The sequence below is a fragment of the Ochotona curzoniae genome, unplaced genomic scaffold (assembly GCF_017591425.1).
Source record: "Ochotona curzoniae isolate NIBS_2020 unplaced genomic scaffold, NIBS_Ocur_1.0 contig_883, whole genome shotgun sequence".
NCBI classification, from domain to species: Eukaryota; Metazoa; Chordata; class Mammalia; order Lagomorpha; family Ochotonidae; genus Ochotona; species Ochotona curzoniae.
Genome location: NW_024466599.1, coordinates 48,803,539 through 48,820,145, shown reverse-complemented (window position 1 = coordinate 48,820,145; position 16,607 = coordinate 48,803,539). Strand labels below are relative to the sequence as shown.

Below are 16,607 nucleotides of genomic sequence, written 5' to 3'. Positions count from 1 at the left end.
CCCCTCGCTCTCGCCTCTTGGACATAGACGGTCAGTTTGGGAATCCAAGGCCGCTGATGGCACGGCTCATCCGGGCTGCCTGTCAGATCACAACCGTCACAGGATAAATCCCGCCGCCCGCTGCGAAACCCCCAGCGAGCGCTGCAAACTTAGTGAGCGCACTGGGTAATCTGGGCTCGGATATGCAGATTGCCGCGGTGCCAGGCAGTGTGGCCGCCCCGCCATCCTCTCCCTGGGGTTGGCGCCCGCAGGTGCAGTGAGACGCACGCGTGCGTGCGGGTACCGGCGCCTCCCGAGGACGCCCAGCCCCGGGACTGGAGCCCCGGCGCCCCGCGGGCTCTGGCGGCCACGCACCAGCAGCGGCGGCGGCTCATCTCCCTCGGCGGCAGCGGATGATGGTGGCGGCCGGCGCGCTGGGCTGTGCCTGTGCCTGTGAGTCGCCGCGGAAATCAGCGCCAGGCACTGCATCCTGAGTCCCTGCAGGTCCGCTGCAGCCGAGCCCGTGCGAGGACATAGCCGGAGCGCTGGGGCCACGGACCGTGTGCAGGGCCAGGGGGGGCGAGTGGGGTCGGCGTATCATGGCGGATCGGACAGCTCCCAGCTGCCAGCTCCGGCTGGAGTGGGTGTACGGCTACCGGGGCCACCAGTGCCGCAACAACCTGTACTACACGGCCGGCAAAGAGGTGGTCTACTTTGTGGCTGGAGTCGGGGTGGTGTACAACACCCGCGAGCACAGCCAGAAATTCTTCTTGGGACACAACGACGACATTATCAGGTAAGGGGGTGGGAAAGGGAGGATGGCTGGATGGGGAAAAGGATGCCCAGCTGGGCTTTGCCAGGGTCAGAGCCTGCAGCCCCATAGAGTAAAGGCTCCCCTGAGTCGCATGGAATTACAGAGGGCTGTTGATCCTGGGGCTGGAGTAGAGAAAGATGCAGGTGGGAAGGGAACGGGCTCTTTCTCCCGAGTGCCTCCGGACACCTTTTAAACCTGCAAGGAGTTGAGTGTTCTGAGCTTCGTGGGGTTGGTTCCTGCTACAAGTGGAAGGGAATCCAGTAACTATGAATCACTTCTTCCTTCCCTTAGATAAATGATAGGGCCAATGGCCCGAACTGTAGGTCTCATCACTGGGAGGCTCTTCAGGAGGTCCCTCGGTACATCAGAGGCTTAAAAAAAATATCCGAAAGAAATTTTGCTACAGGGAGTTTGGAATCTATCCCAAATGGTTCGGTCCCGGGGCATTTCTGCAGTGGGTAGGGAGTTCTCTGCTGTTTCACTTGGGAGTGTCGAATGGATGCTTCCACAACACTGTGAGGGTTAGAAAAGGTTGGCGGCTGCTGGGCCACCAAATCCTGTGGGTCAACCCTCAGAATCACCAACATCTGGTAGCCCGTGGTAAGAGCCATTCAGGGGCTTTTGCTATTCACTGGAGTGGGTCTGTGTTTTGATTCCTACCCGCATTTTTTCATCTCTGGACAGGACACGTTTTCTTCCAGCTGTAGTAGGTTTCTTGTGTGGCCAAACAAGGAGTGGTCCCAATGCTGAGCGTGGGGAGTGCACCCCAGCCTTGGGCAGTTAAGGAAGAGGACAGAGGGGCCTCAGGGCTGGGGGGAAATGACTTGCTTTAGAAGGACCCCAGCTGAAAGGGACCATATTGGTGGCTCCCATGGTTGGATGTGTGGTTCACTAATGCAGAGCAGCTTCCATTGCATTTTCAGAATATTGCCGCTTTTGCTCTTAATTCACCTTTCCCAGTGATATAAGAGAAGTAATCCTAGTTTTGTTTTTTGGGGGTTGGGAGAATGAAATAAAAGAGTAGTTCTCCCCTTCCCCAGTATCATGCTGCTATTCCACAGCCTCTACCCCCACCCGGACTTCAAGTGGAAAAATTATTATAGAAGGTAAGCGCTTCTTACAGAAAAATGTGAGTGCAGTAATATTAAAACAAACTTGGCTTTCAGCAGATACAGGTTTTAAATACTGGAAACTAATTGTCCTCAAGATTTGGAGGAAGTGACATGTTAAACTTTCCTCATGTCACCTAAGATGAAAAAACACTTCCTTCTTTGCTGTGGTAATGGTTGGGGATGGGGGCATCCTTGCTCAGTTCTGTCCAGCAGATTTCGCATCTGTAATTTCCAGGCTAATTATTAAAGTCACAGGGGCAAATGATGAACAGTGACTCAGGAAAAGGTTACATGTTTAAAAATTTAAGTCCATTCTTGTTTTTGTTCTGTCTGTCTGCGTGCAGTGCTTTCCATTACAGCAGCAAAATAAGATGTAGTCCTTCGGGGGAAGGGAGAAGAGTGGCAATTAAACCGAAAATTCCTTGAGGTTAAATATTAACATGATGGTTCACTGAACCGCTTTGAGGATTTGAACTCTTAATCTTTAATAGGAAAACAATTAAATGTACTGTGGCAAGTGAGGTGGGAACAGGGTGGAGTTGCAGTAAACCTTTGTTATGACAGACAGTGAGGCTGGTGGCACTGCTACTGTCTGGCTTGGATGGTTAAACAGGTTTGAAGAAAGGGCGGATGGAGTTGATTGTGTGACTGAGCTTGCAAGGAGCTCAGCGGATGGTCAAAGGATAAAAAATAAGATAGTTTCTCATGTGGTCAATTTGTTAAGATATTTCTTTATGTTGAGTAGTAACAGTAGTAAGCTTGACTTCAAAAAATAGACTTTATTGCAAAATTCTCCACACTATTTGGCTGGGTCTGAGTTTGTGCAAGTGGGCAGAGTTCTTTACTATCCATGTATATATTTGCAGATAGGAATAAAATTAAGTCTACTTCATTAAGAATACAAGCCACAGATCATTATGTAGTTAAAAACTGTAAGATTGAAACATTTGTGCTGCATTTTGCCTGATTTTGTATCTGAAAGTGTATGAGTGCCCAAAGCATAATCTGCAGGTGTTTACAAATTACAGCTCATGTTGGTGTATCCCAGTATGCTGAATGGGTTTGTTTTGTTTGATTTACTGATGCTTATTATTGAATGGGGATGACCATGGGCAGAAAGAATTTTGGAATAATTTGGAATATTGAAATTTCCAACTCTTGATGCCTTCAAGGGAGATATCACAGGTAATTATCCACTTGGTTCTAAGCTTTCACTATAGTTTGAAAGATGTATCCATGTGCATGCATTTCCTACTGTGCTCTGTGTGTGTGTGTGTGTGTGTGTGTGTGTGTGTGTGTGTGTAGTGTTAACTAGAAAGCAGCCCAGTGGGTATCGAGAATGCGTCCTGTTTTATTAAGCCACCTGCTCTCTGAGATGGTGGTGATGGACACAGGATTTGGCAGAACTCATTGGAGCTCAGTGCATCTCTGTATCTCAGCATATGTGTCCTGCTTCCCTGGGCCATGTGTGCAAATCAGATTTAAGATTTATTTTATTTTTATTGGAAAGGCAGATATACAGAGAAGATCTTCTGTCCATTGATTGTCTCACTCCTCAAGTGGCTGTGGATTGCAGACGCAGCTGCGCTGACCCAAAGCCAGGAGCAGGAGCCTCTTCCAGGTCTCCCATGTAGTTGCAGGGTCCCAAGGCTTTGAACTGTCTTCGACTGCTTTCCCAGGCCACAGGCTGGGAGCTGGATGGGAAGTGGAGCTGCTGAGATTAGAACCGGTGCCCAGATGGGATCCTGGCACATGCAAGACAAAGACTTGAGCCACTAGGCTACCATACCAACCCCCCAAGTCAACCCCCCAACATTTTAAAATGTTGGTAGGTGAGACATCCTGTGATGTGCTGGCTGTGGGGATTGGGTTTTATGCTCTTGTATAATCACTTTTCAATAGTGACAACAGATTAGACCCTGATGCCATATGTTAACCCTGATTGCACTGTGATGGGGAAATGCTTAGAATCCTGCTATGTGGCTCCCAACAGCTGTCAAACAAGCTCAAACCTGCGCTTGAAGGCAAGGCTAGCAGGAGAGTCTGCAATAACCTCAAACCTGGTTTCTACTTCAGGTAATAGAATGTGACACAGAATCGAGGGGAGGGAAAGAACAAGTCATGGACGAGTTTGTTCTCTGTCACTTCCTACTGCCGTCGTGGTCCCTCCAGCTGAGTGAGGCATCTGTCCCTTCAGCTGGGGCCCCACAGACCACCCACATCTGCAGGGTCTTCTCCTTTGTCTTTCATCTTTCTTTGCAAGGGGGTTTTATCTGCAATGCTGCTTGAGGGGAAAGTTTCCTGCCTTTGACACTGCCCATAGTTGGTGTGAATTCCACTCAAGGAATTTGGGTAAGTGGCTTTGACCTCTCAGGACCTTGTTTATTTGTAAAATGGCGGTGATAATACCTAAATCCAGTAGTTAATGTATGCAAAGAAAGGATGTAGGGTAGCCCTGGTTCAGTTGGTGCTTCTTGTGGTATTTAATTAAACACATAAAAATAAAACATTACCCCATCTCCCCCTTGTGTATCTGCCTCCCTCCAAATGCCACAGTGGTATGAGCATGTGCTGTAGTGTGACGTGGACCCGGGTTGGAGCCTAGGCCTGCCATAGTTGGTTGAGTTTATTAAACCTCTCTCTTGTCATTGAAATAGCTTCTCCCTTGTAAACGAGACATCATAGGCATCTATGGTTTTTTGTAGAGATTGCATACAAGGTGTCCTACAGTGTCCGGCAAATGCCCACCACAGAGGTCCCACTTGTGTCTGCATCCTGCACGGTCTCAGCTGCTTTAGTCTCAGCTACCTGGAGACATCTTATGCCAGCCCTCGTTGAAGGGGCACTCTGCTCCCAAAGTTTGTGTCTTTTGTATCCAGTACAACTCATGTATCATGTCTCAGTCATTCAATATCTACTTTACTTATTTGGAAGATAGAGTGACACAGAGAGATTGAGCTTTCCTTGGTTGATTCATTCCCCAAATAGCAGCAACAGCTGGCTGAGTGTGAAGCCAGAGGCCCAAGCACTTGAGCCATCTTCGGCTGCTTTTCCGGGTGCATTAGCAGAAAGCTGGACCCAAAGCAGAGCAGCTAACATCTCCAGCCAGCAGCCTGGTAGGGGATGCTAGTGTCACAAGCAGCAGCTTAACTTGCTGTGCTGCAACATTGGCCCCTAATATGTATGCTTCTATGCCATTTTTCATTCTGAATACTTTCTTTTGTTATGTTTATATGAAGGCCTTGAGAGTGAGGATCTTAGGATGTGCGGACTTAACGTTTTCTGAGAGCTCAGAGCTAAATGTGTGTAGATCTACTGGATCCATGCATCAGCCCTCCCATGTGGGGGAGGCTGTTGCTGACACCCAGTTCACTGGTGAGGCAGCTGATGTCCGCTGACATTAGGGGATCCTGACCAGGGCCACTTCCTAGCAGAATGTGGGGTGAACATTTGAACCCCAACTGAACTGACCCCGAAGCACCAAGCTATTGCTTCACTGGTTAACAGCTTCTTAGTTACCACAGTCCTCTCCACTAGGGCTTGTTCCCATGAAGAACCTAGTACGCTGGTTGCACTTGTTGTCTGTTAGCCTGTTTATCCTGGGCTTTGCTAAAGAATGCTTGAAGCAGATCCACAAGCTCATCCTAGAAATGGAAGGTGCACGGGCACACCTCAGCAGCTGCACCAACCTTGAAACCATCACCTGAAAATAGGATCCACTGCAGATGTAGAGTTGAAAAAAAAAATAAAGTCTCAATTATGCCATGACTGAAATAATCTGCTGCTGCAAATATAATTAAACTTGTTGGATTTGAAGAGAGGGCCCGAGAATCATGGTTGAGCCTGGAGTATTGGTTGATCAGGTCCACATGAAGGTGTAGTTTGATTTTTTTTTTCACTTCCATGATAAATCTGAATAAGGAAAAATAGGGAAAAATTATCTTGAGTTGACTGCCCTGTCTGTGCCTGTACACTTATATGTCATCTCACTGAGCCCTTGCCACCACCCCTAGCTCTAAGAAATAGTCATTTAGTCTTAGCCATGGCACTAACAGGGAAAGATTTAAACACTCAGGGGTGCCATCCGGTTGTTCATTCGGTTCTACTTACCCTGTCACTGGCAGGATTATGACATGAAAGTCTTTCTAGCAGTATTTATTGAATGTTGGAACAGGAGAAGAGGCGGACAGACAGACACAGAGACACAGATGGGCAGACACAGGGGGGTGCTGTCTGCTGAATCACCCCCCAATAACACTTAACAAGTGAGACCAGGGCTTAGGAATCCAGAAATGGGAAGCCAACCTGGTTCTCAAGCACTTGACCCATTACCTGCTGCCTCCCATGGTACATGGTAATGGGAATCTGGAATTAGGAACCGTGGAGGACTTGGAACTCAGGTACTCTGATAAGGGACGTAGGTGTCTTCAGCAGTGTCTTAACCACCAAGCTAGCAGCGTGCCTCTGAGATGGAAGTTTTTGATGGAAATTTACCCTTATTAATAAGTTGTAGTCTATTTGGGAATTTTTATTGAAGTATGTGTGTTCTTTAAGCTGCACATATCTGATTTCTTCTCATTTGTATGTTCATCAAAACTCAATTTAATTGGTGACATGCCAAGTTTGGAAGGTGTAGCAGTGAATGTGACAGTCCTTAACCCTCTGAAGCTTGGATTCTTATTAGGGATAGTGACAATAATAATAATAATAATAATAATAATAATAATAAGCAAGACCAATATAGATGGAGGTATGTGCTAAGAAGGGAGCAATGATGGAGAGGCACGGGGTTGGGAGGCATCTGAGAGCTGCCTTGACAGGGTTTATAGAGCAGCCCTCTGGAGAGAGGCGCTGAAGCTAAAACCTGAAGCATGAAAAGGAGCCACAAGGTGGAGATGTAATGGCAGAGAGGCCCCAACATGGGAAGGGTCTTGCCCTGCCCAGTGTCCTAGTATGGCTACTCAGAGAAAGACCAAGGTCATTGTAATTCTCAACCAGGTCACGAATGCCTCAGTGGGTTTTCATACCATAAGTCCTAGATTTCCCAAGATAGCCACAACTACTCCATTTAGTCACGGTCATGGGTCTACTTGTTTGCGTCATACCTTCAGATCTCAATTTAGAAAATTATTGAAATATTTATTTTCCCTTTTTTCTTTAAATATGAAAGGTACACAGAGAGATGCAGACAGTCAGGGAGAGGTCTTTCATCTGCTTGTCCATTTCTCAGATTCCCACAGCAGCCTGGGCTAGCCCACTCCGAAGCCAACAGTCCAGTACTCAATCGAAGTCTCCCATGAAGGGAAAAGGATCCACAAACTTCAGCCCCTTAGGATGCGTGTTAGCATGCGTGTGGATCACGAGCAGAGCCAGCCTTCCAACGCCGGCCCTCTACTACGGGATGCAGGTGTCTCCAGTGGTGCCTCAATTGCTGTACTAATCACTGCCCTCCGGGTTTCAATGTTTAATTCAGAAGGATGACCACGCTTTATTGGAAAATAAGGTTACTATGTAACGAATGAGTCATTTCTGGAAAACATTGCACTGGATGATCCTGCCTTACAGAGTGATGCCACCACCAACGATCTGTCCAACTCTTGGATTACATTGTGCAAAGTGAAAAGCTCTCCAAGTGGCAGCACTGTTCCTAGTATCCCTCTTGTCCCCATGGTTGTGTATCTGAACTGCTTTGTCATGTGGGGGACTCTTTGGCCACCAGGAGATAAAAGGGAAGGTGAGGGACGCTGCGCCTGTCCCTCTGGGTTGGTTTTCTCCATGGTCTGGAGCCACGTGGAAAACGATCCTCTCATCAGGGGACTGGGTGCCTTCAGCCACCAAGCTTTTGTTAAGTTGGTCACATGTGAATTCATCTTAAATACAAATAAAATATTTGACAGCAGTTCTTCTCAAATATTGTGCAAAATGCATGTCCCAAGTTAGTGGCCCGCCGTTTCCAAGTGGTGGCGATTCTGCCACTCTGTTACCAGCAAGGTTTTAAGCATTTTGTTGATAAGCTGTTTCAGAGCCCAGTAGCTCAGAATCTTTATCCACCTGAAAGATACTGCAATACTGCTAGTTAGTGAAATTGACTTTTAATGAGATATATACATATATATATGTACATGATACATGCATTTATAAAATTCTTTTTTTGTTAAAGATTTATTTATTTATTTATTACAAAGTCAGATATACAGAGAGGAGGAGAGACAAAGAGAAAGATCTTCCGTCCGATGATTCACTCCCCAAGTGAGCGCAATGGCCGATGCTATGCTGATCCAAAGCCAGGATCCAGGAGCTTCTTCCAGGTCTCCCACACGGGTGCAGGGTTCCAAAGCTTTGGGCTGTCCTTGACTGCCTTCCCAGGCCACCAGCAGGGAGCTGGATGGGAAGTGGAGCTTCTGGGATTAGAACCGGCGCCCATATGGGATCCCAGTGTGTTCAAGGCAAGGACTTTAGCTGCTAGGCCACGGCATCGGGCCCTATAAAATTCTTAAATTAATATGGTGCATTGTTTTTATTAAATTGACACCTAGCTTAAGTGTTCTTTCTTCTCCAGAAAGCACCAAGCAGGCACTGGCTAGAATAAGTTCAGGAAATGTTTCAATGGAAGAATATTTCCATAATCTTTTAAAAAAAGATTTATTAATTTTTATTGGAAAGGCAGATTTACAGAGAGAAGGAAAGAGAGAAAGATCTTTCATCTCTTGGTTCACTCCCCAAATGGCTGCAACAGCTGGAGCTGATCTGATCTGGTGCCAGGAGTCAGGAGTTTCCATGTGGGTGGAGGAGCCCAAGGCTTTTCCGGGCTACAAGCAGGGAGCTGGATGTGAAGTGAGGCAGCCAGGACAAGAACTGGTACCCACACAGGATGAGCCATTGCACCAACCAGTCCATAGTCTTTGGTGAGAACTTAGATTTTCTAGTCTTTTCAATATTGACTTCAGGGTGGAATGGCTGGATCCTACAGTAATTTTATTTAATTTCGTGAAGTACTTACCAAACTGTCTTCCAAAACTATCACACAGTTTTATTGCCATCAGCAATATATGTGGGTTCTGGCTCTTCCACCCTTGGCAAGACTTTGTTATTTTCTGCCTGTCTGTTTTAAAGCTGGCCCTCTCACTGTGAAGTGGATACTCACTGTGCTTTCAGTTTGCATTTCCCTAATGACTGCTGACATTGACCATCTCTTTTTATACACTTACTGGCCAATTTAAGTAGCTTTTTTGGAGCGATGTCTATTCAAATCCTCTTGCCATTTTAAACAGTTTTATTTGTCTTATTATCGATGAATCATGATAGTTCCTTATATATTCTGCATGTAATTCCCTTGTCTAATATATGAATTGTCAATATTTTCTCCCATTTGGTAAGTAAGATTTTTATTTTTTAAGAAGATTTATTTTTGTTGGGAAGCAAGATTTACAGGAAGGAGAGACAGAAAAAGATTTTCATCCACTGATTCACTCTCCAAATGGCTGCAATGGCTGGAGTTGACCGGTCTCAAGTGAGGACCAGGAAGCTCTTCTAGGTTTCCCATGTAGATGCAGGGTCTCAAGGCTTTGGGCCATCCTCCACTGCCGTTCTAAGCTACAAACAGGGAGCTGGATCAGAGTGGAGCAGCTGGGACATGAACCAGCACCCATATGAGATTATGGGATGGTGGTGCGTTCAGACAGAGGATTAGCTGGTTGAGCCATCACACTGGCCCTGGTACTTCTGTTTTCTTGATGGTACCCTTTAAATGATGTACCTTTTTTTCAAAACAATTGTGTTGTTCTAAGAAACTATCATGTTACCCAAGTTTATAGATGTATTCCTATGTTTTCTACCAAAAGTTTTGTATTTTTATCTCATACGTGTAAGTAGATGATGCATGGTCCATTTTGAGTAAATGTTTATGTATGGTACGAGGTAGAGCTCCAACTTCTTTCCCATGTGGTTATCCAGTTGCACCAACACCATTTATGGACAATATTAATTTTCCTCCTCCACTATGTTGGATGTCCACCTGCTGTATTCTGTTAGCCAGTGTCTCTTTCCTATTGCATGGAAGAGGCTGAATGTTTGGAGATTCAGGAAACAACCATTTAAAAAGGAAACAACCATTTAAAAAATTAACCTGGAATTCACAGAGGTCAGGTTGTTATCCTACTTTTGTAAAGATGATGCTAGGTGCTATTAAAGATACATAATTTCACATATTTATAAACTACAATGATTTAACTTAAGAAATCAATGCTGTATCTAGTTACTGCTGGTTTGGGGATCTGGAATGCTCTATATGCTGGATTTGTTTACTTCCCAAGGTTCTTGCTTCTTAAAAATTGATTAACTTCAACCATGATGCTACGCAGATTGTTGAACCATCTGGGAGCAGGGAATAGAATGAAAAGCAAGGGAGGGGGCCTGGCACATAGCCTAGTGGCCAAAGTCTTTACCTTTCATGAACTGGGATCCCATATGGTACCAGTTATGTCCCAGCTGCTCCACTTCCCATCCAGCTCCCTGCCTGTGGCCTGGGAAAGCAGTGGAGGATGGCCCAAAGCCTTGGGATCCTGCACCCGCATGGAAGACCTGGAAGAATCTCCTGGCTCATGGCTTTGGATTGGCTCAACTCTGGCTGTTGTGGCCACTTGGGGAGTGAACTGGTGGGTGGAGGATCTTTCTCTCTGTCACCCGTTCTCTCTGTAAATCTGAATTTCCAACAAAAATAAAATAAATCTTAAAAAATAGAGAAAAGGAGGGGAATAGGAAAGGTGTCCATTTGCCTTTACCCCTCTGTTACTTCCTTTCTTTTCTGAAAGGGAGGCAAGCATCTAGATGGCCAAATGCCCAGAAGTTGAAGGATTTGTGGCTCTCCTGGTAGTCTTTGCCACTCCTTTTCCCATCAGCATGAAAAAGGGAATGACAGGCCAGCTCTCTGAACTGATTGTAAATGAAGAGTCTGGTCAGAAGATTATTCTAATGGTCTTGTGAATTATTTTAAAGCTCGAGCCTTCTTTTTTAACTGGCTACTTGATAAAGTCATTTTAACATTATTTTATGTTCATCGTTAATTTATTTTATGGGTAAGAATAAAATAGACCTACAAATGATGGGATGTCTTATACGAAAGGGATTTTTAGTTGCAAGAATCTAAAGCTTTTTAAAATAGCTGCAGTTTATCAGAGAACTGTAGGGCAACAAGAGGATCTTTTGGCATTGAAGTATAGGAAGTATTCTTGGCCTCTCAGACACACTGAAGCAGCTGGTTCCCCCACCTTCTTTCTCCTCCACATATCCCCTTGAACCACTAGGATTCACACCTCTGCTCTCTGTGGGTACTGTATGCTTTCATTTTCTCCATCTTCAGACACAGTAGTTTATTGCGTATGACCACGCCTCAGAAAAATCCATTCCACTCCCTTAATACACTTGATTATCCAGCTTTGTTCTAGGAAGCTAATTGGATCAGTCCTTTGAGTATTAATTCTGAATTTCCAGAGGAAAGGATCTCTTTGGCCTAGCGTGGATCAGGATGTCTGCTCAATTTCATCAGCTATTACCTGGAGAGTGGGATCCCATCCAAGGGGCTACCCCCTTTAGGAAGTGTAACAAAAGAGGTCTGGACTGACATGCAATGAATGACAAGTTAGCCCGGGAGGTGGACTAGAAGAGGAGGAAGACAGTGATTTCTTGTTACCCAGGAAAGAGAAAAGTAATGAGAAATAGTTTATCAAGGTCAAGAAAAGCTAATTAGGAATGGCCATTGTGGTGCAGTAAATCAAGATGATGGCTTCGGACTCCCATGTCTTACACTAGAGTTCCTTGGTCCATCCTGGCTACTCTCCTCTCTAACCCAGCTTCCTCCTAGTGCATCCTGGGAGGCCACAGAGATGGCCCAAGTGAACCTGGCTCCTGGCTTCATCCTGGTCCAGTGCTGGCTGGTGTGGGTGTTTGATGAGTGGACCAGCAAATGGATGATCTCTCTCCTCTCTCTGTCACTCTTTCAAGTTGATGAGAATAAAACCTTTTAAACTATTTTTGAAAAGAAAAGAAAAGTGGAACCAGCGAGGTGGCTCAACAGACTAATGCTCTGTTTCCAACTGCTGGCATCCTGTATGGGTACTGATTTGTATGCCAGCTAATGCACTTCTCATCCAGCTCCTTGCTTATGTCCTGTAAAGGCAGCGGAGGATGGTCCAAGTCCTTGGGACCCTGCACTCATGTGGTAGACCTGGTAAAAGTTCCTGGCTCCTGACTTTGGATTGATTCAGCTCTAGCTATTGTGGCCTTTGCGGGGAATGAACTAGTAGAATTTCTGTCTCTCCTTTTTTTCTGTAAAGGTGCCTTTCTAATAAAATGAAATCTTAATAAAAAGAAGATAAATGAACAGATCTTAATAAAGCCTCAGTTCGAAGTAATAGTGACATGATAAATCAGGGAATTTCAGTTGTCATAAGAGACTAGACCGTGGTGTGTCTGAGGGTTCTGGCTCACCCCTGCATGTGTCATTTTGCATGACTGAAGTGATTCCGTCCTTCCGCACGTCTGTAGTCATCTGATTCAGGACTGTCTTAGGATGTCCTTTGGGTGTCCAGACCATCATACCACTTGCTCCCTTATGAAGTTATTGCCTTACATTGCATTTGTGACTTAATGTAGCATATATATAATTTTGTTCTTTAAATTTTAATTACTTGGAAGGAGCAAGATGTGAAATAGGGTCAAGATTTCTACAGAACGAATTTCATACATACTTTGTGAGGAGAAAATCATGAAGTATTATAAGGTGGTCTTAAGAAGCAAAATTCAGAATCCTTTTAAAAATTTGGATGACAATAATGGTGAATTATTAAGTCAGCCACCAAATTTTATTTGACTTCTTTCTTCTGCTCCTCTGGTCTAGCTGGCATTTTAAACTGTGGTGGATATAATATTTCCTGTTGATGTAGGATCATGAATTATGGAAATGAGACATTCGTTTTAGGTGACCTATACTTAGGCTTTTTTTGACTGTATTATAAGGGAATCTTGATTTGCATCTCTTTGAATGTATGGGTTTTATTATTATTATTATTATTTTATTGTTAATCACATTGTGTTATGTGATACAGTTTTGTAGGCACTGGGATTCCCCCTACCCCTCCCACAACCCTACCCCCGTGGTGGATTCCTCCATCTTGCTGCATATTCATAGTTGAAGTTCAATTGGGATTCATTCATTGCAAGCATATACCTAGCATAGAGTTCAGCATCTTGTTGTCCAGATAAGTTCAGAGGTTTCTAGGGGAGACCTTCTCTGGTCTGAAGGTAGAACTAACAAAGTCCCTGTCGGTTAAAAGCCCCTACAAAACATCAGCAACAATTTACAGTGTTATGAAATTGATTGACATAGTATTGAGTAAACAATATGTTAAAAGTAATGCAAGTTCAATTTTTCACAACACATGGATTGAGACAGTATCAATGACAGGTTCAAAAACAAATAAGCCAACAAACAAATAAAATTACTGGTTAAATTAAGGCAAACATGTGGTATCTAACCTTTTGGGATTCACTCATTTCCCTTAGCATTATAGTTTCCAGTTGGGCCCATTTAGCCACAAAGAACTGCATTTTGTTTTTTTTAATAGCTGAGTAGTATTCCATGGAGTAGATGAACAAAGTTTTCTTATCCAATCTTCTGTTGATGGGCATTTCGGTTGCTTCCATGTTCTGGCAATTACTGATTGTGCTGCTATGAACATAGGGGTGCATGTTGGTTTGTCGTGAAACAGGTGTTTTGGATATATTCCTAGGAGTGCTATTGCTGGATCATATGGTATGCTGATTTTGAGTTGTTTAAGTGTTCTCCATACTGATTTCCATAAAGGCTGTACCAACCTGCATTCCCACCAGCAGTGGAGTAGGGTTCCCTTTTCCCCACATCCTCGCCAACAAGTGTCATTGGTGTTCTTGTTTATGTGGGCCAATCTTACTGGTGTTAGGTGATACCTCATCGATGTCTTAATTTGGATTTCCCTTATTGCCAGGGAACTGGAGCATTTTTTCATGTTTGTTTGCCATTTGGGCCTGTTCCTTTGTGAAATGTTTGCCCATTTCCCCTGCCCATTTCTTGAGTGGCTTGTTTGTTTTGGTGTTTTGGCTGTTTTGGAGTTCTTTGTATATTCTGGAGATTAGCCCTCTATCCCTTACATAGTGCGCAAAGATCCCCATTCTGTGGGCTGCTTTTTTACTTTGCTGATTGTTTCCCTTGCTGTACAGAAGCTTCTTAGTTTGATGAGGTCCCACTTGTTTATTCTGTTTTTAACTGCTATTGCTTTTGGTGTCCTTCTTAGAAAGTCAGGACCTACTCCTAGGTCTTGCAGGGTATTTCCTACATTTTCTTCCAAGAGTTTGAAGGTTTCTGGATGTAGGTTTAGGTCTTTTATCCATTTAGATTGGATTTTAGTGTATGGCGATAGATGTGGATCTTTTTGTTTCTGCAGGCAATGAATGTATGGGTTTTAAGCAATATTTGAAAATGCTTGGATTGATTATTGAGAGAAATGAAGTCCAGATGTTTGCGGAAATTTAAGAAGGTGTCTGCCAGTTCTAAATAAATTTGAATGTTACTTGGCCCAGAAGTGTTCTTTCACCTAAAGATAAATAGTATTTTAAGGTTGGCCTCTGGAGTAAGTAACTTTGGAAGGATGAAGAGTAGTTTGACAGGTGACTGGAAAGGAAATATTTGTAGGATATGCAGGGGGTTCCCTGGGGGGAACAGCTTGAGCAAAGACTCAGGGGCTTAGAGCCAAGGCTCCCCCAGAGGCCAGTGAGAGGCTCAGTGCGGTGGGCGTGAAAGGTCAGAGGGAGGCAGATGCTGGATGAGTGGGCTGGCGTTAGCTCACCGAAGGCTGTGCAAATTCCTCCACAGGTGTGGGGACCAGTGAGGGAACTACACTGGGAGAAACAGACTCCCAACCTTTGCCTTCGACAGCAGAGATTGGCATTGCTAGTGTTTGTGCTTTTAGAAGGAATGCCATGGTAGACAAGCTTTTGTGTCTGGCATTTTAGTTTTTCATTGATTTGCGGATCAGACAAGGTGGAGAGGCAGACAGACATAGAGAAAGAATTCCCTTGTGCTGGTTCACTCTCCAAATGCCGGCAGCCACCAGGGTTGGGCCCACTCCAGGCTGGGATCTGGAAACGCAGTTACAGTGAAGGTCTCCCGTGTGGATTGTGGGGACCCAAAGGCTTGGTCCTGCACCTGCTGCCTCGGAAGATAAGCAGCAGTAGGAAGTGAGAATCGGCAGCATAGCCGGGACTCAAACCCAGACTCTGACAGGGAATACAGGAATTCTAAATACACATCTCGTGTCTGACTTAAAAATTATTAGCATGTTTATGAGCTTTTATCTTTGTTTATACATGTTTGTTCTGAATTTCCCATCTTTCATTTGTGGAAACAACATAATTTGTCCTTTCTATTGTTGATGAATGTGAGTTCTGATTTCTCTTGATGGGATTCTCTTTGAAGTGTGTGTGTACATATATACAACACATGCAATTTCACCCCAGAAGCCGTGTTTCTGGGTGATGGGTTTCACATATGATTAACTTTTCTAGTCCCTGTTATATAGTCTTCCACAATGGTTATGTCAGCTTTTTCTCCCACCATTATATAATCATGTTTTGTAACGTATAAAATAAGATGCATGGACTTACACAGAAAAACACTCCTTTTGAAAAGTTTAGAACTATGTTAATATGTTTTAAAATTTAAATTTAAATAAAATTTAATCTTAATAAAATTCGATAACATTTTAATAAAAGAATTGTGATTTCAAAATGAGGAGGAGTATACTGATGCTTGTGTGTCTCCGCAACTGTAATGTGATGTGAAAATGCCTGCGATTTTACTATAGGGATTTTAATTTATTTATTTACTTTTGGCCTACCTTCTGGATGATAGGAACTAGTAACTTTTTAAAGTTGGTAAAAAATAAAGATGCAATCTAAGTTCATAGATCTTCCTGAATTCAGAAAGGGGTACTTGGACCCCAAGGTCAAGAAGTCCTGGCTTAGAAAACACAAATGACTTGCCACAAAAGTTTCTTGGGTGTTGACTGTGTACACTGCACTGTGCCCAGTCTGCATCTCTTCTCCAGGGATATCTGATTGTGAGGGCCGAACTCAGCAAGCCCAAGTAACCAGGTAACATGTGCTCAGTGCCATGAGAGTCCATCCAAGGGAAGGGGGCACCTCAGGCCACACACCTGACCCGTTCAAGGGATGGGAGTACTGGTCAGAGAAGGCTTTCTGGAACTGGAACATTGTGATTTAGCCTCTAAACTTGCTCCTGTGGTTGTAGTGTAGATACTGTGTCAGAGGAAAAATCACCTGGAGATAACGACATTAAGTCAAGTGTGGGATGATTACGATGATGCTTCGTGAAGATAGTGGTTATAATATTCCGGGGACTATGTGCACAGCAAGGAGGAAGACGCTAGGTAACGGTCTGGTTTCTGACATCAACTGAGGGGATAGTCCTTAGCGTTCACTGAGATAGCATGAGGGGCAAGCTGCAGGTCAGTGGGAAATGAACCTAGCTTTGTGCATGTTTAGACTGAGGCATCTTTGATACATCCAAGAGCTGTTTATCATCAGGATGAGTCTTCCGTTTCAGAGAGGGCTGTGGGAGTGATCATGCGTGTGTGTGCAGGAGTGGGTGA

At 44.4% G+C, this 16,607-nt stretch overlaps 1 protein-coding gene across 3 annotated transcripts in view; it reads left to right on the top strand.

The window, feature by feature from the left end:
• Window positions 1-294: 294 nt before the first annotated feature.
• EML6 (EMAP like 6) overlaps window positions 295-16,607 on the top strand; it is a 253,275-nt gene continuing 236,962 nt past the window's right edge. For all 3 annotated transcript variants that reach the window (XM_040993458.1, XM_040993459.1, XM_040993460.1), the window contains exon 1: window positions 295-775. In XM_040993458.1, coding sequence (XP_040849392.1) covers window positions 579-775 — 197 coding nt within the window. In that variant the 5' untranslated portion in view covers window positions 295-578. The remainder of the gene's footprint in view (window positions 776-16,607) is intronic.